The 24,778-nt window shown below is 44.1% G+C and overlaps 1 protein-coding gene and 1 long non-coding RNA gene across 2 annotated transcripts in view; one reads left to right on the forward strand and one right to left on the reverse strand.

The window, feature by feature from the left end:
- The window catches only part of LOC113905847, a 197,571-nt gene extending 187,453 nt beyond the window's left edge, over positions 1–10,118 (reverse strand). Inside the window, exon 1 of the long non-coding RNA XR_003514741.1 lies at positions 10,013–10,118. This is a non-coding gene — a long non-coding RNA (uncharacterized LOC113905847). The remainder of the gene's footprint in view (positions 1–10,012) is intronic.
- On the forward strand, positions 567–12,693 carry LOC113905846 (placenta-expressed transcript 1 protein). Its single transcript, XM_027563747.1, has 4 exons — positions 567–801; positions 5,214–5,415; positions 9,485–9,546; positions 11,728–12,693. Exons 1-4 carry the CDS (start codon positions 618–620, stop codon positions 12,006–12,008), a joined length of 729 nt encoding a protein of 242 aa, XP_027419548.1. The 5' UTR covers positions 567–617; the 3' UTR covers positions 12,009–12,693.
- Positions 12,694–24,778: the final 12,085 nt, after the last annotated feature.

Raw genomic sequence — 24,778 nt, forward strand, 5'->3', positions numbered from 1 at the left:
GAAAAAACATATTTTCCGATTTTCTTCAGTAGTTTCCTTGTGTTATAGAGGAAAGTGTTAGGTAGGAGAAAGGTGTTTCTTTCCAAAGAAACAAATATAAATCCATAAGTACAGGCTTTCCAGTTCTGTGATAGTCACAAAATGAACTGGGACAGGAAGATGTGTTCGATTAAGGAGTATTGGAAAGGGTATGTAATATTCTATTAAAAAAAAAAAAGTGCTTTAATGCCTGAGTTTCCTACACAGAGAAGAATGTAGTTTCTACACAGGCCAGGTAGGTTATGATTACTCAACTCCGAATCTCACTTTGCCAGTATTAACTCCTTCCCATAGCTTCCTTCACATATCAGAGGCTGAGGTGAATGAGATGCAAAATAAACCATGATCAGTACATTCCCCTTCTTGAGTGAAACTGGAACTGGTAAAGGGTCACAGAAACTGGGAGAGATTCGTTCCTGGTGATATCTTGGGCCAAATTCCAGAAGCCCAAGGGAGGAGTGGGCAGGACATTTGCATGTATGACATCGCCCGGAAGATCCAGCCCCAGAGCATATAAACAGGTGAGTTGTCGCTTTTACCCAGTTCCGGGCTCAGCAGTTTGCAAGCAGATTGAAACCATGGCAATCCTGAGGTCCCTGCTGCTGCCACTGGGGTTGCTTCTATGCCTCTGGCTTCTGTGTTCTCCGGCCAGCTGTACAAATTCCACTACCAATTGCAAGCCGTTCTTGTCGGTCACCACCAAGAAATCCTCACTAATCCACATCAGCCCAGATATCTATAAGAGCAACACACTCTACACAGGTAAGTAGAAGTCGTTCTCTCTGCTTTCCTTTGTTCTCTGAAGGGAGATCAAGCCAGAATTGCAGGACATACCCCTCCATCCCTGCTCTCAATGACACACACAAAGCGTGTGTCTTTGACCTGGCTGGGACGTCGACTGCAGAAGGGAGAATGAGAATGTGGGAATGGGTGGATTGGGTGGGACGCTTCCTGCATGTCCCCTCTGTGAAGCTGAGCCACGAGAGTCAAGACGCCCCAACACTCAGGTTAAGCAAGTCGCGGCAAGAGCACAACTGTGGCAAGTTCTCTCACTTAAAGTGGACTTAAACTGTCTGTATTTGGGAGGGGGGAGGCATTTTTATTATTTTAAGAAGCAATAATTGCACCTCAGTTTGTGGTCTTTTCCCATCCACTTGATAAAACGATGCCACCATGGATGACTGTGTACTGTGCAACTCCAGGAAACACTGCTCACATTCAGTCTATGGGCAGAACATCCAGTGAGTGAGACATGGGCAGAACATCCAGTGAGTGAGACAGGGAAATCGTTACGCCCCACCCGGTAAATGAGGAGTATGAAGCTGAGAGAAGTTAAATGACTTGCTCAGGGTCTCACAGCTAGTAAGTGGCAGAAGTGCCTCTTGAATCTTAGTCTTTTCATTCTGAATCCAGTGCTTTTCCTTGATGTGCCTAGAACTATTATATAAACATCCCTTTGGGGATCAGTCAGACCTGCAAGTCAAGGCAAGTGCTCTCTAATACAACGTTCATAATAACAATAAATTTAATATGGTTGTTTACATGTACCAATACATTTAGCCCTCACAGTGACCTGCTGGGTAGATGCTGTTGTCATCCCCTGTTTGTAAATGAGAAAACAGGCAGAGATGCCAGGGAATCGCTCAGGTCACAGATCCACTTAAATGATGGATCTGGGATCTGAACTTGAGCTTTCTAGCTTCAGAGACCCTTCTCTTAATCACAACACTGTACAGCTCTCAATTACAGGAGTGAGAGCTGAGACATCTTCCTGTGTTCTGAGTACTGATCTAAGGGGAAACGCTAGTATCATCTGCATTTTACAGATGAGAACTGAGGCACCGGGGAGTTACAGTTTTGTCCAAGGTCACTAGTAGAGTGTACCGCTAATATTTGAACCTAAATCATAGCCACGAGTTGTCCAGCTTTGTCCAGTCAGGCCGTCCAGCTTCAGGGTCTGCCTCCTCATCTACCATGTTACCCTGCCTCTGTTAGAACTCTCACCAGATTTTGCAGAGAACACTGGAGTGGTCCCCACACCCACGGTCCACAGATTCCAGGCTTGAGCAGGAGAATGACTGTCGCCTGCCTCCACACACTCATTCTGGCTAGTCCTTTTTCCTGTTTTTTTCCCCCCTTGGGGACTGTCACTAGGTGCCTCGGCTGTGGCAAGGCTCCCTATGTCTGACTCCCTCAGGCAGCAGATCTTGTTCTAACCAAGGCAGGGAGGATGATCTTGTGATCCAAGATGAGGCCCAGGAGGTGTGGGCTTGTGTACAGGGAAGAGTGGGAGCTTGCATACAGGGAAGGATCTGGGTGGTCAGAGATCTCAGATGTGTGACTTAAGATAACAAACACATCATGAGGTGAGGAATTTTGCTGTTGAAATGGAAGAGAAAGAAACCTATCTTGTGAAGACGCAAAGGGTGTGGGTGGGGCAGTTAGAGGTGGTGGTGGCAGAGAAACCTTCTGAAAGTAGGAACACAGGAGAAAGAAGAATCAAAAGACGATCCGTAAGACGACCCATAAGGGAACGTGTCGGATGAGACGGACATGGCATTTACCGAGGCATCAGGTACCAGAAGCAGAAACTAAGACTCATGAACATCTGCTATGCATCATGCATGTCTCTAAACTTCATCTGATTTCCTCTCTGTCCAGAAATGTGCTAAAGCTTTGTGATAAACTGACTCACTGTAGGAATGATTTAAGTTGAGAGTCAAAATCCTATGCCCTTGGATATGTGATGTATCAGATTCCACACCTGGAATTACACAACAGGCTCCATGATTTCCTTGTGTCATTACAAGATCTCATGGGATTCCCAGGACTTCTGGGAAGACCAAGTGAATGTCCACACAGGCCAAGTGCTTCTCCTTATTTTAATATTGATTTTTTTTTTTAATTTCAGGGTTTGTGTTAAATGGTTTGGCAGGTTTCAAGGTACAGTTGCAGCTCATGCAACATCATAGAACAGGTTCCCTGGGTCTGCCTTAATATCAGTCAAAGAAATTCGTAAGGCAGTAGCATTTATAATACATTATAATGTGCGGGGTAAGCATCTGCCTCTGTTTTTACTTTGACAGGCAAGAGAAATTTAACTTGCTTGCCTTTTTTCCTGAACCTTCAGCTTTAAGGTACTGTGCAACTCTGGATGCATAACTTTTTAAAAAATCAGTGAGCAGCTACTTCGTGCTTTCCAGGTACCCAGCACTGGATTGCCCAGATCCACAGGAGAAACTACAGTTCTGGTACAAGTCAGAATGTAATTAAGTCCTCAACTCTATAGTTAAAAGCGTACATGATTCAGGAATGAGAGGAAAAGAGAGCAGGATCTTGGAGAGTAAGTGGGGGTAAGATGTGAGGCAAGAAGGAAAATTCCAGGCAGGCACCAGATATGAACAAGGGTGAGCGGCCGGCAAGCCAGGTGCGTCTGCAGAATAGAGGAAGCTTCGCTATCCTAGAGGAGGGGTACAATCCGCAGAGTGAGTGGGGTTACGACAGTCACGAGAGCTGTGTGCTGTGTGTTGGGAACAACAGAACAGAAGCAGAAATACAAAACCAAAAATGTTTAGAGGCTCTAGAAAGAAAAGCACTTTGAAGATTTTGGACAGGTGTGGGTCCTCAGGTGGCAGTCTGAAGGGAGGGGGCCATGGAGGTCAGGAATCTAAATAATACAGAAAACTAGGAGGGATGAAAGGAGGATGTAAGCCAGAGAGAGAGAGAAAGCAGAAGGGCAAAGGCAAGCTCAGAGCCCCCCTCCCTTCCCTCACCCTCCACAACAGGACCAAGACAGGCTTGATGATGACTGGATGACACTGTTGCTCATTAGCATCCACCACCATGCATAGGTATTAAGGACAAATATCAGGTTCTGGCTGAGCAAGTCAGAGCCAGGGGATCTGGCTCAGCAACCTTAACTGGCAAAAACAAACAGAACAGAGAACTGTTTCATGCTAAGAATAAAAATGACAACTTAGCCAACACCCACCAGTACTAAAGTTTTTACATTCCTCTCTTCACTATCCCAAGAACCTTTCAAGATAAAGTATCATGATCTCCACGCAATGAAAGATAATGTCATTGTCCTCATACCTAGAACCAAGCCTAATGCAAAGCATAAATATTTGTGGAGTGAATGATGGACAGAAAAGAAACCAAGGATCAGAGGTGAAGTGACTTGGTCCTAAATGCTAGGGCTAGGATTCAGATCCAGGACTGTCTGCTTTTATCATGCTACATGATCAGTTTTCTTTATTTTGTAAAGGAGAGGCTGTTGAAGGAATTTGGGGTGGTTGGGAGGGCCCTAGAGAATAATACCCTTAGGATTGAGAAACTTGTTCAGAAGGGATCTTCTAAGGGAGGAAATGGACAAACTGAAATATTCTCTTGAAATTCCCTCCCTAATACACTTTGGAATGCTGAAAATAGCATGTGGAATTCACAAGTATCAGTAGCCCACGCCACTGTGGGCACACGCTGGGCTAAGTCAATAGGTAAGATTCACTGAGTAGAGGGGAACAGGGAACCCTGAGTGGTTATTTGATATTAGGTGCTTGGATTAGGGCCTTTGGGTCTCAGAGCCCCACCTCCCTTCCCTCACCCTCCACAGCAGAGACCAAGAACATCAGCATTTCTGGAGCCAGCAAATAGATTTTGTTTGACTAGGCAGTAACAGACCCTTATTTCCTGAAGCACTTCCCAGGAGGCCCACTTGAGCTTTTCAGATACATCTACAGCTTCAATCCCCTCACTTCACTATCGTGCCACCCACCCACCCACAAAGGACAGAACTCTCATCTCGCAGATAGGAACAGGACTCAAGAGGTTAAAAGTCAGCCAGGATCTCATCCCTGGTATGTAGCAAAGCCAGGACCAGAGCACAGGTCTTCTTTTGTCCACCTTTTCCTGTAGAAAACTTGGAAAACACAAAAAAAAGAACTAGGAAGAAAATAAAAATCATCTATAATTGCACAATCAGGAAATCCTCATAGCTAATATTGATGTACTTCCTTCCAGATTTTTTTCAACTTATTTTATATTTGATAAAAATGGGACCATACTTTATTTACATACTAATTGTAACTTTCTTTTTTCATATTTAATTTTGATTTTATGACCCCATCTCTCGTCTCACTGCACAGACAGCTGACTGTTTCCTTAATTCCTTCTAGTGTCAACTCAAGTGAGTCATGGTATTATCTCTGTGGTCTTGGAAGCACGGGACCAGAACAAGTCAGTCATTGGCTCCTGGGAAAACCCCAGCGACCATTGTGAAGGCAGAGCTGAGTACTACTTGAAGGGTAATTTCAGCACGCTCTTCAAGGCAAAATGGATGTCTCCTAATTCCACGGACATAACTACAGTCAAGATAAAGTAAGAAATGATCCATAAATGATTTTCTCTGGGGCTTTTACAATTTCATACTGGGTTTGTACAGTTTTATACTGACCTTGGAGGATTCAAAATACAATCCAGATATGATGTGAAGAATTCAGTAGCTGCACGCCTTTTCTGCCTCACCGTTCTTTGTCCTACGTTTTATCTGCAAAAGTTTATACATCACACATACACACACACACACACACAAACACACAAGGTATGCTCAACAAACAGAAAAAAATTGGTGTTAAAGACAAACCCAGAGCTGGAGAGTAGTTAAAGCAAAATGAATGAATGAATGAATGGATAAACACAGATTTTATTTGGGACTATTGCAATAAGAGAAAAGAGAACTCAGTATAGAACCAGTCTCCGTTCTGAATACAACATGGGCAAGTGTGAGTTTATAGCCAAGAAACAGGGTAGAGGGTGAGCGGATGGAAAATCTGTAAGAGGAAACATCAAAACCTGTCAGAGGGACCCTGGCTAAACTGACCTAAAAGGGTTCCTGCTGAAGGCAGGCCAAGGTGATCAGATATCACCTGGGGATAGTAGAGGATGAGGAATTCAATCAGATAATAAGGGTGATCAGATATCAAGGGTGGGAGGTTCTTGCTAAATTGACTTATGAGGAGTCTGGTTAAAGCTGGATTTTACAAGGAAGTGCACAGATGGGTAGGAGAAGGTTCTAGAACCTGACTTAAGTTTGGATTGAGAAAGAACTCATGTCATTGGCACCCAATTTGCTTCAAATTCTCTATATTCCCCTGCTACTTCCACCCAGTGCACTCCTATTAGTCTGGGGCTGACAGAACTCCAGAGCCAGGCAGGGTTGGGGGCAGCAGTAGCAAACGGTTAAAAATAAAGACACTCATCCTGAAATCATCTGGCTACCTTAGCACTGCCCTCTCTGCCAAGCCCTGTGCAGTTGAAGGAGACTTGCTAAACTGAGGATGCAGAGAAGCTGCCTGTAGCCAAGAGCCTGCAGGACGGGTGCTCTTAGCCCCCACTGTTATTGAACCAAACCCTCCACTTGCCTGCTGCAAAATGCAGCCAATGTACTGACACTGGGTGGTGATGAAAGAAAGGATAGTGTTTACTGCAGGCACCGAGGGAGGAAAATGGGTGGCTCAGGCACGAAAGACCTGGTCTGATGGCCCTCAGGGAAGGTCCTTCAAAGGCCATATCTGGGGTGAAGTTTGCAAGGGGCATGACTTTCTTCTGATTCACCAGTGGTAGTGAGGTGACAGAGTGATGTTTCAGAAGTCCTAATCATCAGCCTTCTGATTCCAGACAGTCTGGGGTCTGTGTGCCTGTGGTCAGCATGTAGTTGGCATCCTCCACCTGGGCAGGCGGTGGTCTTAATTTCTGAAGAACAATGCAAAAATACGTGTGATATTGTTATGTATATCCCTTGAAGAGAACTAGGAGTCTGTTTTGTCACTGAAGTATGGTTTCTTGACTGTCTTTCCCTTGTTTCTACCTTTCTTCACTTCCCTAATTAGTAACTGATGGTTCTGCTCTCTGGAACTCAAGGAGGGTCTAGGAAACTAAAGCCTTATTCGACAAACAAGAAGTGGAGGAGTATGGAGGGGGTTTTGTACCAGAGTGGGCCTCCAGGTCCTGCTTGGTTTTAGTCCCCCCTTTTCTTTGATACTACTCAATCCTAAGGGGAATAGGAATAGGGAGAAGTGTCGGCATAAGAAAGAGAATAGAGTTTTGGATAGAGAGGTTAGTCATAAACTCAGCAGGGGATCTCAGGTTTAGCGGGACTCAGTTTCACCACTACACAGAGAATCATTTTTTAAAACATAGATGCATTTTGGAAATGGCTTGCTAGCAGAACGTGTGATGACTGTACAATAAAATTGGCTTCCTAGTGTCCTGCAAAATGAACACAGATTCTGAGGTGAGGCCACCGGGGACTCGCATTACAGTTTAAGAGAAAATTTCTCTCACTCCCAGTAAGGGATTTGTTTTCAGGTTCTCATCAAGGACCAAATGTTGTGAGGTCCCTATACTTTCAGACTGCCCTTTTGTACTGAAAGGGCAAGTCTGACCATCAGGCCATGTCCACTATGTCCAGGCCTTTGTAGACAGTGAGGATGGTCATGTTATCAGGCTTCTCTACCCTCTCCTGCCACACCCTGGGCCTGGTCAAACCTAGCTGTCTCTGGAGCTCTGGAGGGGGTACTGTTATGTCCACAGAGTGACTTGCAAGGGTAGAATCCAAAGGAAGCTGCTACCACCCAGCCTCACAATGACAGCAGCCTTTTAGAAGCCAGCCAGCACCAATGAGGGCAATGAATTTCCTTTCATCCCACCTCCTTAAGTCCTCCACACTTCCTGCAACAATAGATGGTTTGCGAAGTGCACATGCGACGTTGTCTGACAATGCCTTACTGTGCAGTGAGGCTGACGAGGGAAGGGAGGTAGCACCGGGGCTAGAGGAAGCCCACTGTGCTGGGTAGCGCACAAAGGGGAACAGGAGGGAGTTCCTGCGCAGAATGTTACAGTGAGGACTGGGGAGGCAGGGCCTATGCAACAGTAATGACTGAGCTTATACATCACTTCCTCAGAAAGCATTCCCCGAAGCCCCACATCAAGTCCTGCTCCCAGTTTACTTACTCTCATCACTGCCACTGCTTCATCCAAACACGTGTCACAACGGTGACCAATTTACTCGTCAGTCGATTATTTGTTTCAAGTCTTTCTCTCTGAAGGGACTCGAAGTGCCACCAGGGTAAGAACCAGGTTTGCACTGTTCACCACTGTCCCCATAGCATCAAGCATAGGGGTTGGCATGTAGTGCACTCTCTTTAACTGTTAATGCCTGGACAAGATTGTTGTTGTTCAGTCACCAAGTCGTGTCTCACTCTTTGTGACCCCATGCACTGCAGCACGCCAGGCTTCCCTGTCCTTCACTATCTCACCGAATTTGCTCAAACTCATGTCCATCGAGTGGGTGATGCTCTCCAACCATCTCATGGACAAGAGCCTGATATAATAACAGACCCACTGATACTAGAACAACAGACCAAGCTGTACAGATCATTTAACAAACTCTGAGCACCACCTATGATGCTAAGTGTCAGGCGTTGTCGATGACAGAACTGGCCCTTGAGGAGCTGGCCCTCCAGTGTGAGGAGAGGCACACAGCTAGGCTGTGCAGTCTCCCTGCTGCAGACCTATCTGGGTTCATGACAACAGGGAAAAGCAATGTCATAGAGGCTACCGTTGAGTCTGTGGGCAGATGTGCCTGGGACTAGTATTACAAGCAGAAAGACTGGCCTGAACAAAGACTGCACTGTACACCAGCCTGTGCGGAGTACAGGGCGGTGGAGTAGATGGGGGAGAGGAGTGGACATGAGCTCGTCTGGAGTAAGAGGTTCTTAGTCAAGCCAATATAGAGAAGATCACTACTGAATGATCTGCTAGATGTGCTGTAAACTTGTTGTTCAGTCACTAAGTCCTGTATGACTCTTTGCAACCCCATGGATTACAGCATGTCAGGCTTCCCTGTCCCTCACTATCTCCCTGAGTTTGCTCAAACTCATGTCCATTGAGTCAGTAATGCTATCCAACCATCCCATCCTCTGTCACCCCGTTCTCCTCTTGCCCTTAATCTTTCCCAGCATCAGGGTCTTTTCCAAGGAGTCAGTTCTTTACATCAGGTGGCCAGCGTATTGGAGTTTCAGCTTTAGCACCAGTCCCTCCAATGAATATTCAGGAATGATCTCCTATTTAGCATTGACTGGCTTGATCTCCTTGCTGTTCAAGGGACTCTCAACAGTCTTCTCCAACACCATGGTTCAAAAGCATCCATTTGTCAGTGCTCAGCTTTCTTTATGGCCCAACTCTCACATCCATATGTGACTACTGGAAAAACCATAGCTTTGACTAGACGGACCTTTGTTGGCAAAGTGATGTAAATAAAGTGGTATGCTTATAAAGTATGTAAGCACAAAAGGAACTAAGAGGTTGAGGTCCCCTAGGAAGGCAGCCATATGAGCTGAGCTTGTGAATTCCTCACCATTAACTCTCCTCGGTTTGCCCTCCACAGCATCTACACTGTCAATTCCCTGAGAAATGCTGAACTTGATTCCATAACACTGCCGGAAGTTGGTAAGTTCCTCTGCAGCCTATTTACATATCTGGCAGTGAAATCCATCAGCCTGGAAAACAATCTTGTGGGTGCCCTAGAAAAAAAAAAGAGTCTACTTGTGCATTACCCAGATACCAGCTGAGTCTTTCAGCACCTTGAGATCTCATAAGATAAACTCAACCCTGTGCCCTGTGGGAAACGACAGCCAGTTCCAGCGGGCCTTTTATTCTCATGGTCACTTGTGGCTCCAGACTCCAGCTTCCTCAGGAGCTCTTTCCATATCTGCAGGGATATGTTCCTTCCTCAATTTCCGTAATAATCGCCCCTCGCACAAAGCCTTCATAGGTATAGCAGACCCTACTGAAGAGTTTAAGGGAAGAGAAGAGGGATTTGTACAAAGAAGGGCTGATAACAATGAAAACCAATAATGCCACTAGTTCTCAAGGTGGCCTCTGGCCTCCAACACAACCAGGGATTTCCACTTACCTTTACCAGGCTGTCGTCCTCGACTTCAAACCATCGCGAGGCTCCTTGCCCTCTTTCTCTCCTTTCTCTGCCCCGTTCCTTCTCTCTTATCTCTCTCTGGGAAGCTAAAATGAATTCAAGAAACAGGTTCAGAAAAGATAGGTAGCTTGCCAAAGGCTGCACAGAAACTAACGACAAAACCAGGACTCAAATTCCACATCTTGTACTTCTCTCCACTTTTCTTGAACTTACATTAAAACTATAAATACAATCTTTTTTTTTTAATTAAGTTTTAAAACACAAGCTTCAGCCAAGAACAGGAAACATTAGTCTTTCTCAATGCCCAGACAACAGGTCTTCCTCGTGAGCCCTCAAACACTGAAATACATCTAGTATGCTGCCCATTTTCCTGTCAGTCAAGCATTGCAAATGTGGTCAAAGACATATCTGTTTTCCACAACAGATGTTAAAGTGATCATGCCAAATCAAGCTATTTTACAAAAACATTAACTGTTTCTTTGGTGGCTTCCCTTTGTGAAAAGATTGGGATATTATTCTCTTTCCAGGACATTTTCAAAATGAACACTCATATACATACAAGGAAAAGAAAATAAAGTTTGTTTCTAGTCAGGACCCCTTGGTGCTCAGTTCCTCAGTCGTGTCCGACTCTTTGTGACCCTATGGGCTATAGCCCGCCAGGCTCGTCTGTGCATAGAGTTTTTCAGGCAAGAATACTGGAGTGGGTTGCCATTTCCTACTCCAGGGGATCTTCCTGACCCAGAGATTGAACCCATGTCTCATGCGTCTCCTGAACTGGCAGGCTGATTATCACTGAGCCACCTGGAAAGCCCCCCAGAACTCCTTAGCTCCACACTAATAAAATCAAGATTTTGAAAAAATAAGGAAAAGAAAGCATTTGTGTTCAGACTTTTGGCTCAGTGGTGTGCTAGAGAAACATTTGCCCTGAGGAAATGCTAAATGAGATAGACAATGCTACAAAGCTGGAAGGCACTTCCAGGTGAGCAGAATGCAGACAGGTCTGAGCAAATTACTGGGCATTTCCCTCCTCCTTCTTTATAGTCCCTTCCATGGTTCACTCAGACCATTGGAGGTGTCATTGCCAAGCTCCAGCTTTCCAGGAGCAGACAGCCTCCCAGGGATATAGGCCTAGCTTTCTCTGCTTCTTTGCAAGGCAACCTCAGAGAACCAACATGTGGTCAGATCACCGTGAGAATGACCAGTGCTTCAGACACCACGAAAATGGATTCATGGGTTTGGACAGGACTTGTTTACACTTCCTTGAAAGCAGAGTTAGCCATCCTCAGGTCTGGATGGTGTCTAGCTCTTACAACCTTTGAAATTAGCAAAAATTAAATATTTGTACTGATTGATCAAATTTAATATTAAGGACATGAGGACATTTGAGGGCAGACTACTTTCTCAATAGCAAATTCGGTAGTTATATAAGTTCAGTATAAATTCGGTAGTTATATAAGTTCAGTATAAAGTCCTTCTTCCATAGACCTTAAGGTCAGAGTGTTTATTTTTTGATCCTTGACATTCTGTACCCCCTGGCTTCCCTCTCCTCTACACACACTCAACCCTTGAGAAAGGGCCACTGAATTGTGCCTATGAACTCTGGTCCCAGCACTCTCTCACAGTAGCCTCCCTTCTGTAGTGCCCACTCACCACCAAAAAGAGGTTCTGATGCCAGTGTTGTTTTTTTTTTCCCCCAGGGACTGTGACCGTCAAGCACGTCTCAACCAAGCAGGTCATAACGACCCCAACCCACAAACCAACCCCGGCCCCGCCAAAACCAACCACAAACCCACAGAAAACAACCACAAACCACTCCATACCAACCACTAGCCTCCCCAAGCCAACCACAAGCCTCTACACATCCCACCCCAAACTAACCACAACCCACAAAAGCTCAGCCAACAGAGCCTTCCTCTGCCCCGTGAGAGAGGCCATCCAGATCCTGTTCATCTTTCTCATCGGCACACTCCTCTTCTAGAAGGAAGCGGAGGGAATGACTGCTCCTGGCTCTGCTGCATCCTTCTGTGTTCAGTCCCAACCCAGGGCTCTGACCTGTGTGAATGACCTCTGTGAATGATTTGCGCTCTCAGACGTTAAACACTACTGCCACTGCTTCAGATCCAAATGGAGACCTGAGGGTCACCTAGACCCGATCTAGGTGTGACCTGGAATTCTGGCTCCTAACCGAACGTGCTGGCAGCCAGTTCCCTAGCCAATCTAAACTTCTATTTAGATGTGAAACCAGTAGCATCTAAAGGGCAAGAAAATAACAATGTACCGTGTCTGAGTAGCCAAGGATAGTAGAAAGGCATTATTTTCTGTCATACCAAATAGACTGTACCTCAAGCAAGAATAATGAATGTGTTAAATTCAAATATGTCTTTAACGAGTGATTAACTGAAAATACAGAAAATGTCATCTAATCTTATTCACTTATGTGAGCATTAAAAAGAAATCAATGGGTTTAAAATAGATAATTAATAAAGACCAATTGTATAGCACAGGTAGCTCGACTCAATATACCATAGTGACCTATAAGGGAAAAGAATCTTAAAAAGAGTGGATACATGTATATGTAAAACTGATTCACTTTGCTATACACCTGAAACTAACACATTTTAAATCAACTATATGCCAATAAAAATTTTTTTAAAAAAAACCAATGGAATGGTGAGAGTACGTGTTTTTAAGGCCAGATATAAGAGTAAAATTTTAATTTTTCTCAGGTGCAATTTGGTCATTTTTCCCCTCCTGGTAATTTCCACTAAACAAAAGGGCAGAATATTTATAATACTCATAATGTAATATAAAGCCAAAAGAAAGCATGGCATTTCCAATAAAAAGCAACCCCATTTTCTTTTAAAAGTCATGCTAAATTCCAGGATGCCAACATTCAGTGACTGGGTGCCAGCTTCCAGCTGGCCTTTCTCAGGGACCGCTTCTGTCAGTCTCTTCTTTTCCCTGTGAATAGGGCATACTTTCCCATTTTGTATGTCTTTAATTTTTGTCAAAAACAACATTTTGAATATTACAACGTGGTAACTCTGGAAACCAGATTCTGCCTTCCCATCAGGGAATGTTGTTAAGGGCTGCAATTATCCATTTGTCTAGTAACTTTTCTACACTGATTTTGCAAAGACCGTGTTCCTTGTTGAATGTGGTCCCTGAAGTCTCTTTTCTGTTATCTCAGTGGCCAGCCAATGACCTGACAGATTTTCATATATGTCAAAATCTAGCAGCCTCTTTCCTCATTAAGCATTCCCCTAACAACTGGAGTTCAGAACAAGTTGACCCTGACAGATTTTGCTAGCTTAAGGAAGGTCTCTCAGTGGAGGGACAAATTCTGTGAGGTCCTTACTCTACCATTTCCTGTGACATCACTTGGTAGCCACTATGAGTATTTGCCAGGCACTGTACTATGCGTTTTATGTGGCATCATCTCTCTTAACCCTCACAACAACCCAAAAGATAGAGCCATTTTACAGAGGAGGACACTCAGGCAGAGAGAGAAAGAAATAACTTTCCCAAAGTCACTCAGTGAACAGGTAGTGAAGCTGGGTTTTGAAGAGTGGGCTACACCACTTCAGAGCCTGCACCTTTACCTAGAACACCTTCAGGGCTCCCTGAGCAGCTCCTACATCACCTGGGATCCCCCAGAATAACTAGCTTCACAGGGTCAAATGACAGGGAGAGGGTGTGGGTGTGTCTCGCTATCATGACAAGCAGGCTGCATGGTCCAGCGATGCTCCTCCAGCCTCCACTTCTCTGCCACCATCTCCAAGATAAGTTGCAGTGAGTGAACCCTAACCCAACAAGCTAGGAATGAATTTCATATTTGTCATTCATCGCCCAACCTGATGCCTCAGCTCAGATTCATTGTGGAAGGTGACAAATACTGGAGCCTCGGCAAAGACACTATCTGAAACTGGAAAATGTTTAGACTCAAAGAAATCTGGTGTAGATGAATTCAGACAAGCAGTACACTGGATTAGGAGACAAGAAACCTATTAATTTCCACTTCTGCCACTAAGTAGAAATGTGACCTTAAAGAAATCACTTTACCTTCTTCTGCCTCAGATTTTTTATCTGTTAGATACAAGGCTGGCCCCCAGGTGATATCTCAGTCCTCCTCCAAGCGTCAATTTTGATTTCTTGGTCACACCCAGACTAGTTCTAAGGGTCTAGTCAGAGATGCCAAGTAGGTGTACCTTATGTCATACCTGACTGATTGGCAGGGGCTTCTGGGAACACTGTTGAGGATTCCAAAGCAAAACCTAGCATCAAAAATTCTTCATATTCAACTAGTGATATCTTCCTGGGGCTCAGGAGGCAGGAAGTGAAGCAGAACCTGCTCCTAGTATTTGCCATTCTTGGTCACTCCTTAAGTGAATCCAGTAAGTGGCAAGCACGTCGCGAGCAGCAGAAGAGTAAAGGAGTATGTACACTCACGGTCTCAGGAATAGCTACTCCTGATCCTCACTAATGGGAAAGTGATACACCAAAAAGAAAAAAAAAAAAAAAAACACAACACAGGCAATGACAAGGAAGCCCACAGTTTGCACTTAATGCACAGAAAGAGATGGACAGTTTATCGCTCCCACCCTCCCTTGCCCAACCTTGCTCTTCCATGTGTGTGCTTTGTTTGCAGCTTCATGGTTTGTAAATTCAATGCATTCTCATCCTGTGTCAGAAACAGTAACTGCCTCCCCATTTAAGGGAAGTGATTATTCATTCTGAGAAAGTAGTAGAAAGAAAATTGTGCTGTGCTGCGCTCAGTCGTGTCTGACTCTTTGCAGCCCTATGGACTTCAGCCTGCCAGGCTTCTCCATCCACGGAATTTTCCAGGCAAGAATACTGGTGTGGGTTGCCATTCCCTACTCCAGGGGATCTTTCTGGACTAGGGATTGAACCTGCATCTCCTGCGTCTCCTGCACTGGCAGTGGATTCTTTATCACTGAGCCACCTGGAAAGCCCAGGAAAGAAAATGAATGTCTTTCAAAGCCCATTACCTCTGAGACCTTCACATCTTCCTAGTTAACAGTCCAACTAGAATATCAACCATCAAGCAAGAAAAAGGTTACAACAGTGAGGACATTTAGACCAAATCTTACTATCAACCCCCACATTATTTTTTAAAGTAAATGTTGAAAATATTATTAAGTAAAATTATATTATTTCATAAGAGAGGTTGTTTTGGCAATTGTCTTAAAGGATAAATTCTGAAGCCAGACTGCATGGCTCAATTTCATTTTATCACTTATTAGTTGTGGGACTTCATATAAGTTACTTTTCTGTACCTTGGTTTCTTCATTTCTAAAATATAGAGAAAAATAGTAGCTGCCTACTGGTTGTTATGGAGATTAAATCAGTTAATATATATAAAGCAGCCAGAATAGCATCTGGCACAAAGCAAGTACTATATAATAATTTAATGCCACAAAGGGTATCACAAATAGTACACTGATGTACAAGAAAGCCAAGTATTATAACAATATGATATGTGAAAATGGTGCCCATAACAAGGACTAAAATTTCTAATTTGTAACTGTTAAAAGACATGGCTTATGTCTGACTTTTCACCATCTTTCTTCCTCCAGCCTCATCTTCACCTCCACCCCCCAGGCTTCTAAGTAGAATGTCTTCTAGCTTTCTGGATCAGCTCCTAGGCTCTCTCTTCTTGTAAAGAATCCAAATAATGGCTAAAAGAGTTAAATTATCCTAAATAATAGAAATCTGGATAAAGGGAGAGGGTGGGGGAAGAGAAAGCAAAGACAAAGTTTGGGTCAAGTATTGTAGGGCCTGAGACAGAAAGCTTTGGAGCCTCTATGGACTAAAAGTAGAGGCTAGGGGATATGCCCCTGGCATCACGCTCTTGGTTACAAAGTGGTTCTAGTAATGTCCTTCAAGAGATACAAGTGAAAATCAGAAATACTTTACTTCTGATTGCTGGACTGTTTGTTTAAATGTGGCACAGCACTGAAATCAGGACATAAGGACCACCGCCCACCCTGCTTTTATGTAAGTTACATCCATATATATAGATAAAGTTAAATGTATATACCTGATATAACTGGGAAGTAATTTAACATATGCAAAAATATCTGCATATTTATCGATGCATACATATATATAACCTATATGTAAAAATAACTTTAGATTCAGATGCTTGAGTCCAACAAACTCAAAAAGTCTTTGGCTAAAATAAAATGTGTAGATAAAGCACATGCAAAGAGTTTGGGATTCTTTTTGAAAGTTGTTGAATCAGTTTTTCCTTTTTTTTTTTTCAATCCAAACCAATCTAGGTTCAAATTCCAGCTCTTCTACTCACTAAGTCACTTTGAACAAGACTCGATCTATTTAAACCTCAGATTCCTCACGGTAAATTGGGGCTGACTCCTACCTTACAGGGCCTGATGAGTGAGACACTGGACACATTGTGGCTGACATAATGCTAATTCACAATAAATCAATCAACACAAAAAACCTGTTAGTTAACTACACAGACACCAACACAACCTCAACTGAACGGATGGACGATGTTATACCCCACAATCTGGTTAGGTTGCATTTTTCCTTTTCTAAACATAGTTTTCTCCTTCACGAGAGGAGCCTTGATGTTCCCCCAGTACTGCTTTTAGGGAATTACTGAAAGTTATTATGGCAACAAATTGAGCCTGTTTGCCAAAAAACACATATTGCCTCAGTGTTGCCATGGATCTGTTAGCTCTATACTCCACAAGGAACCCTGTTCCTAGGGGCTAAACAGATGAAATGATAAAAGGCATTCTTTGCAAAACCAGCTAAACCTCACTGCCTAGAGTAAACCCACTCCCCACTAGCCAGGACAATAACTACCCACCAATCTTCACTGTCTATCCTACCATAAAGGGAATACCCTAGTGATCCCGAGTGAGGGTGCTAAGCAATTTACTAAAAGACCCTTGATTCAGAATTCTAGCTTCTCTGTACTTAAATCAGTAGCTGAGGACTAAAACAAATGTTAAACCACAAATGGAAATGGAAAATCCCCAAGAAGACAAAGTTAGCCATATAAACAAGTTTGGAGGAAGAGAGGGGACTCTGAAGGAGAAATTAAAAATTCACTTTTGGAAATGTAAGTTTGAGATGTCCACAAGACATCCAACTACCCATATGTGGTTCTATCTGTGGAAATAAAAACTTTAATAAGTAAAAGCCCTCACTAGCTCTATTTCTTCAGGTTGTCCCCAGGACAGTGCTCACATTCATTAAGACATTTGTGAAAAGTGAAAAAGGGGTTTTTAATTTAATTCTTTTTTTTGGCCTGTACTGCACCGCTATGGAGAAGGCAATGGCACCCCACTCCAGTACTCTTGCCTGGAAAATCCCATGGATGGAGGAGCCTGGTAGGCTGCAGTCCATGGGGTCGCTGAGGATCAGACACAACTGAGTGACTTCACTTTCACTTTTCACTTTTATGCATTGGAGAAGGAAATGGCAACCCACTCCAGTGTTCTTGCCTGGAGAATCCCAGGGACGGGGGAGCCTGGTGGGCTGCTGTCTGTGGGGTTGTACAGAGTCGGACACGACTGAGGTGACTGAGCAGCAGCAGCAGCACAGCTATAGCACCTTAGTTCCCTGAACAGGGATCAAATCTGTGTCCCCTACAATGGACGTGTGGAGTCTAACCACTGGACCACCAGAGAAATCTCCATACTTATTATCGTACAAAATTGGGAATTTTCACTGACTAGTAAATAGTTGTATGAGGGTGAACTTGGGCTTCAGTACTGAGGACTTGTTTCTTGAGTATCTTTAAGAATACATGCCTGACTGATTCTTGTTGATATTTGACAGAAAACCACAAAACTCTGTAAAGCAATTATTCGTCAATTAAAAAAATAAAGTGGCAAAAAAAAAAAAATCACAATACATGCCTGAAGATGTCATTTCTTTAGCCAACAACCAGGAAAGGAAAAAGAAGGGGAAAGGAATTCTAATTCTCTTTTCCAATGATTAATACTTCTGTCTAGATGATGACAGAATATTGGGAGCAGCAAGTGGGTGGATTTTGAAGGAAGCAAAGCTAACTGATGAAAGCATAACTGCTGCTTTGAAAAATCTTCCAGTGAAAGAATCACTTTACCCTACTTTTGTGGTGAAAGCAGTTCTCTCCAGAGAGATAAGTGTTTATGTGGGGCATTTTCCAAAATGTCTGTCTTGCAACAGAATCTTGTTATATAGTTAAATTGTGTGAAAGTAACAAGGATTTTTCTATATGCAAGGGAGACTAGGAATATCCCAGACGTAACAAAAGCAAAATGAGCACAGTCTGCTTCCCATCTTTAAGACAATTCCATTTCCAGGAAGAATGTAAAAGGTTGCGGTTTAAAAAATAAAAAGGACACTTATCACAGATTTTTTTTCACTCTTGTGAAGTGAAATATACTTTATTCCCCTGGGATCAAACAGGGCATGATACGCACTCTGTGCCGACCTGCTCAGCCTCACCTCCTGCTAGTCTTGGTAACACTTACACACTAGACGTTGTTTAATACCCTCCTCCCCATGAGTGTGACGTGGATCTGGGGACTTGCTTCTAAGGAGCAAAAACACATAAAAGTGATTAGGTTACAAGACACTGGCGTCCATCCTGCTGGTGCTCACTCTCTCACTCACACTCCCCCACTTGGCTCCATCCCTGATTCGCTCCTCACCCTCGCTGGTACTCTCCCTTGCCTTCTCACTCACTCATCCTGATGAAGCAAGGTGCTCTATGAAGAGGCCTACAGGGCAAGAAAGGGAGGGAGGAATGGAGACCTGAGTCCAGAGGAACTGAATCCTGCCAACAACACTTGAGTGAGCAAGGAGGCTGATCGTTCCCAGTCAAGCTTTGAAATGCCTGCAGCCTTATGAGTGACTCTGAGCGAGGGGTCCTAGCTAAGCCACATCCAGGTTTCTGGCACGTGAACAATGTGAGATAATAAATGTGTGCTGGTAAGCTCCTATGTTTGGAGTAATGTGTTATGTGGCAGTTGATAACTAGTATGGTCACCCCACAGGGTGGTTATAAGGGGAAACAGAGGTAATGTAAGAAGTATTAGCAAAATGCCTGACACCACAGTAAGCACATACATCAGTTCCAAACTTCTCCAGCCACTCCATTTCCATGGCCACCATCACACTCATGACACTGTCACCTTATAACCAAAATAGCCTGTTTGTGGCTTCTCATATATATATTGTACATCTGCTTTAATTGTTAAAGAAAAGGGTGTAGTGATCACAAGAATATCCATATTAAAAATAAAGATTAAATACCTCTCTTCCTGGGACACCAATGCTGATCCTTCTTCAATGATAAGATCCCTTCCCGGGTGCCTAGGTCATACTGACTCGCTGTGTATGTGCTGATCTGGTTTTTTTGAAACCAGTAAGGAATGTACCCCTGACTTGTTTGGTGTTCTTTATTCTGACAAGACATAAAACTGTGCTGAAAACCGTGCTTCTCTGGAACAGTTCCTCAGAGTTATCTAGAGGCAGTCTTCTGGACTATGGTCCTCAGTTTGGCTCAAATGAAACTTTTTCATATTCCTATTATGGATTGTCTATTGACTATTTTCATCAATGCCCTTAAAGAATAAAAATCAAACTGATATTCAAGGATCCTCCAGTTGCCCCCATTCTGTATCTCCAAGCTGACTTCCCAATGACCCTCTCACACTGCATCACCATTCAATCAAGATTAACCTATTTGGAGACAAACTTAAGATATCAGAGGAGTAAGATGGGGAGAGCAACTTCCCCTCCACAGATACATCAAGAATTCCTCAGCATGTGGAACAGCTTCTACAGAATACCACCTGAACACGGACAGAAGATCCCAGACTTCCAAAAAGGCAAGCCAATCTCCTCAAAATGAAGTAGGGCAAAAGATAAAGATTAAAAAGAGAGAGAGAGAAAGGATTTCGGGATGGGGACCTGTGCCTCGGGGACAGAGACGTGAAGGAGGAAAAGTTTCTGCACACTCGGGAACTCCCTCACAGGCAGGGACAGGGGAGAGAGAGCTTCAGAACCTCAGAGGGGAATGCAACAACAGATGCTCAGAAAGCAGAACGGAGAGAATTCAGCCCTGAGATTGCTGCCGAGCAGCACATCCCAGCTGAGAAGCGGCTTACAGGGCCTCGCGGCAGAGAGAAAGGGCTGGGTACTCAGGCTCAGGCTTCAAGGGTCGGACCCCCGGGAGAGGACCAGGGTTGGCTGCTGTGAAGATCTTCTCAAAGGGCTGGTACAACACAGCTGGGGGAGTCCAGGAGAAAGCCCGGGCCTCCCAGAGAGGCATATGCATCACTGCTGTGGGAACGCTCTAGCTCTGCGCGGGTGCAGGACGCAGGACCCTTGCCCTCGGGAGAGCCATCGGGGGACAAGCCGGCTGCGGCCTGTAGCTCCAGAGGTAGAAAAGCCGCCGCCAGTGCCAGAGGTCAGGAGGACCCTGCAGTCTCCACCACCGAGCTGTGAGCTGGCACAGGGGTCACTGCCCACATCTTCCTGAGCAGCCTGGAGCTGCCCAGAGGCCCACAACCCGACACCACCGCCCTGGGGAAGTGCACATCTGCCCCTGCCTGGGACAACCTCCCAGGTCCAGGCCCCGCGACACTCCCTACACACCCTAGCTGTGTCCTGAGGGCCACCTACAGGCAGAGGCAGACCCCAAACCAAAACTGAACACCAGGAGCAGCGTGAGCCAGAGAGAAGGGAAAAGCGCCCCTGCAGCCACAGGTGCAGGGGATGATATCCCCACGATCAGCCTGAGACTGTGGGCTTCAGGGGCAACTGTGGACCTTAGGAGCAAGTACAAGCTGGAGTGGGGGCTTCCCTGGTGGCTCAGTGGTAAAGAATCTGCTGCTAATGCAGGAGACTCTGGGTTTCGGAAGATCCCTAGGTTGGGAAGATCCCCCAGAGGAGGAAATGGCAACCCACTCCACTATTCTTGCCTGGAAAATCCCAAGGACAGAGGAGCCTGGTGGGCTACAGTCCATGGGGTTGCAAAGAGTTAGACACAACTTAGAGACTAAAGATCACCACCACCATAAGCTGGAGTAAGGCAAGATCTGGAAAAGTTGGCTTAAAGCTCAACATTCAGAAAACGAAGATCATGGCATCTGGTCCCATCACTTCATGGGAAATAGATGGGGAAACAGTGGAAACAGTGTCAGACTTTATTTTTCTGGGCTCCAAAATCACTGCAGATGTTGACTGCAGCCATGAAATTCAAAGATGCTTACTCCTTGGAAGGAAAGTTATGACCAACCTAGATAGCATATTCAAAAGCAGAGACATTACTTTGCCAACAAAGCTTCATCTAGTCAAGGCTATGGTTTTTCCTGTGGTCATGTATGGATGTGACAGTTGGATTGTGAAGAAGGCTGAGCACCGAAGAATTGATGCTTTTGAACTGTGGTGTTGGAGAAGACTCTTGAGAGTCCCTTGGACTGCAAGGAGATCCAACCAGTCAATTCTGAAGGAGATCAGCCCTGGGATTTCTTTAGAAGGAATGATGCTAAAGCTGAAACTCCAGTACTTTGGCCACCTCATGTGAAGAGTTGACTCACTGGAAAAGACTCTGATGCTGGGAGGGATTGGGGGCAGGAGGAGAAGGGGACGACAGAGGATGAGATGGCTGGATGGCATCACTGACTCCATGGACATGAGTCTGAGTGAACTCCGGGAGTTGGTGACGGACAGGGAGGGCTGGCGTGCTGCGATTCATGGGGTCGCAAAGAGTCGGACACGACTGAGCAACTGATCTGATCTGATCTGATTTGAGTCTGAGCTGATTCCACACTGCCAACAACAGGACCAGAGACCTTCCTAGAAATATTGGAGGACTTTTTGAGTAGGCAGAGGGACTGCAGAAACCTGTGTGGAGAGGAAATGAAAGAATCACAAGGTCATTATTTCACTACCACTCTCTCTATATATATATTCCTATTTCTTCTTTTTTCTTTTTCATATTCTCATTTTATTCTCTCTATATTATTCCTTTATTTTTCATAACCTACTTTTCCCATTTTTAAAGCATCTTCTTTTTAAATTCATTTTTTCCTTCTTTTACAGTACCACTTAGTTATATTGCATTTTTAAATGTTTTTGATTTTGTATATTTGCTAGTCTAGTTTTTAAGTATTCATTTTCACTTAGGGATTTGTTTATTGACTTGATTCCTCTCTTTTTTTTTTTTTTGACTCCTGTTTTTATTCTTTTTTTTCCCTCTTTTTTCTTTATAAGTGTCTGAGTTTCTTTAGGTGTTCTTGGCTGTTGGGTGTTGCTCTCTCCATCAGTCTTGGAGTTTTTTCTTCTGTGCTGTGTGGCTTGTGAAGTCCTGTTGCTACAGTAAGGGGTCAGGCCTGAACCCCAAGGTAAGAGACCCAAGTCCAGAACTTTGGACCACCAGGGAAGTCCCAATTCCATTGGGAGAGAGCTCTCCCAAAGGCCTCCATTTCAAAACTAAGACCAAGCCCCACCCAAAGGCCAACAAGCTCCAGGGCCAGATGCCTCATGCCAAATCTTTAGCAAAACAGTAACCCAACCCTGCCCATTATCAGAAAAGCTGCCCAAAGCCACATCAAGTCCAGATAACCCAAAACATACTACTGGACACAGCACTGCCCTTCAGAGAGACACATCCGACTCCATTCATCAGATCACAGGTACAAGTCCCCCAAACAAGGAAACTTTCACAAGGCATTTGTCCAAGCCCACTCATGGGGGGCAGACTCCACATTTGAGAGGAACTAAAACCTTCCAGCCTGCAGAAGGGAGACACCAAATACAGTAAATTAAACAAAATGAAAAAACAGACAAACATGCAGCAGATGAAGGAACATAGTAAAAATCCATACGATAAAACAAATGAAGAGGAAATAAGCATTCTACCTGAAAAAGAATTCTAAGTAATGATAGTAAAGATGATCCAAAGTCTTGGAAATACAACAGAGGCACAGATAAATAGACTGGAGGCAGGGATCGAGGAGATACAAGAAATGTTTAACAAGAACCTAAATGAATTAAAGACTAAACAATCAGCAATGAACAACACAATAGCTGAGATTAAAAATACACTAGAGGGAACCAACAGCAGAATAACTGAGGCAGAAGAGTGGATAAATGAGCTGGAAAATTGAATGCTGGAAGTAACTGAAGCAGAGGAGAATAAAGAAAAAAGAATAAAAAGAAATGAGGACGGTCTCAGAGACCTCTGGAATAATACCAACATTCCAATTATAGGAGTCCCAGAAGGAGAAGAAAAAAAAGGTATGAGAAAATATTTGAGGCATTATAGTCTAAGACTTCCCTAACAAGGGAAAGGAATAGCCACCTAAATCCAAGAAACCCAGAGAATCCCATATAAGATAAACCCAAAGAGAAGCACACCAAGGCACATATTAAACAAACTAATGAAAATTAAACACAAAGAACAAATACTAAAAGCAGCAAGGGGAAAGCAACAAATAAGATACAAGGGGATGTCCATAAGGCTAACACCTAATCTTTCAAAAGAAACTCTTTAGGCCAGAAGGAAGTGACAGGATATAATTTATTTTTTAATATAAATTTATTTTTTAATTGGAGGCTAATTACTTTACAATATTGTATTGGTTTTGCCATACATTGACATGAATCCACCACAGGTGTACATATATTCCCCATCCTGAACCCCCCTCCCACCTCCCTCCCCATACCATCCCTCTGGGTCATCCCAGTGCACCAGCCCTGAGCACCCCATCTCATGCATCAAACCTGGACTGGCAATTCGTTTCACATATGATAATATACATGTTTCAATGCCATTCTCCCAAATCATCCCACCCTTGCCCTCTCCCACAGAGTCCAAAGGACTGTTCTATACATCTGGGTCTCTTTTGCTGTCTCACATATAGGGTTATCATTACCATCTTTCTAAATTCCATATATATGCGTTAGTATGCTGTATTGGTGTTATCCTTTCTGGCTTACTTCACTCTGTATAATAGGCTCCAGTTTCATCCACTGTCAGGGGATGTTCAACTTTAAGGAATCCAATATGTCTCACTTTTCTTCCTTTGTGTGCCATTTCTCAAGGATTCTCTGTTCCTTATCGGTTCCTATTCTGGGAACAAGTAGAGCTACATACAGTTCTCAGGACTGAGATCATGGGAAAGGGTACCTGCTTGGATTCCTTTCAGTAACTCCCTTCAGTGACTCTTTTCAGCGACAGCGACCTTGTATGTATTAGACTATCCATTTTGTTGCAACTGATGGAATTTCATTCTTTCTAATAGCTGAGGAATCATTTTACTAAAGATATATAAGCTCACATTTCTGCTAATAAAACACCCTTGCTCCACTAGAGACCTGGGTCCCCCGCATCCTTCTTTCTGTCTTCATTCTCTCTGGAGTGTGGAAGCCTGCTTAGCTCACTTTCTTGCCGGGGCTTTCAAGACCTCCTTGAGAGGACACCCTGTGCCTTCATGAGCGGTACGAGTCCTGTGCATGGGCTTTATTGGTTTTCCACGTAACCCGAGAGATACTGCTCTCTCTCTCTCCTTTTCCCTCTTTCTTTTCATCAACTCCGGTCCACCAGGCCCTGGTCTGTAAAGAAGACCACAAGTGGTGCCCAAACAAGGACCTGGAATTCACGGTATTCAGGAAAGAGTGACTGGGACCTATTGAGGTCAGGTAAGTGCAGGGTTATGGGACAAACGGCTGGAAAGCCCCACCATTTTTCTA

The sequence above is a fragment of the Bos indicus x Bos taurus genome, chromosome 15, assembly GCF_003369695.1.
Source record: "Bos indicus x Bos taurus breed Angus x Brahman F1 hybrid chromosome 15, Bos_hybrid_MaternalHap_v2.0, whole genome shotgun sequence".
In the NCBI taxonomy this organism is placed as follows: domain Eukaryota; kingdom Metazoa; phylum Chordata; class Mammalia; order Artiodactyla; family Bovidae; genus Bos; species Bos indicus x Bos taurus.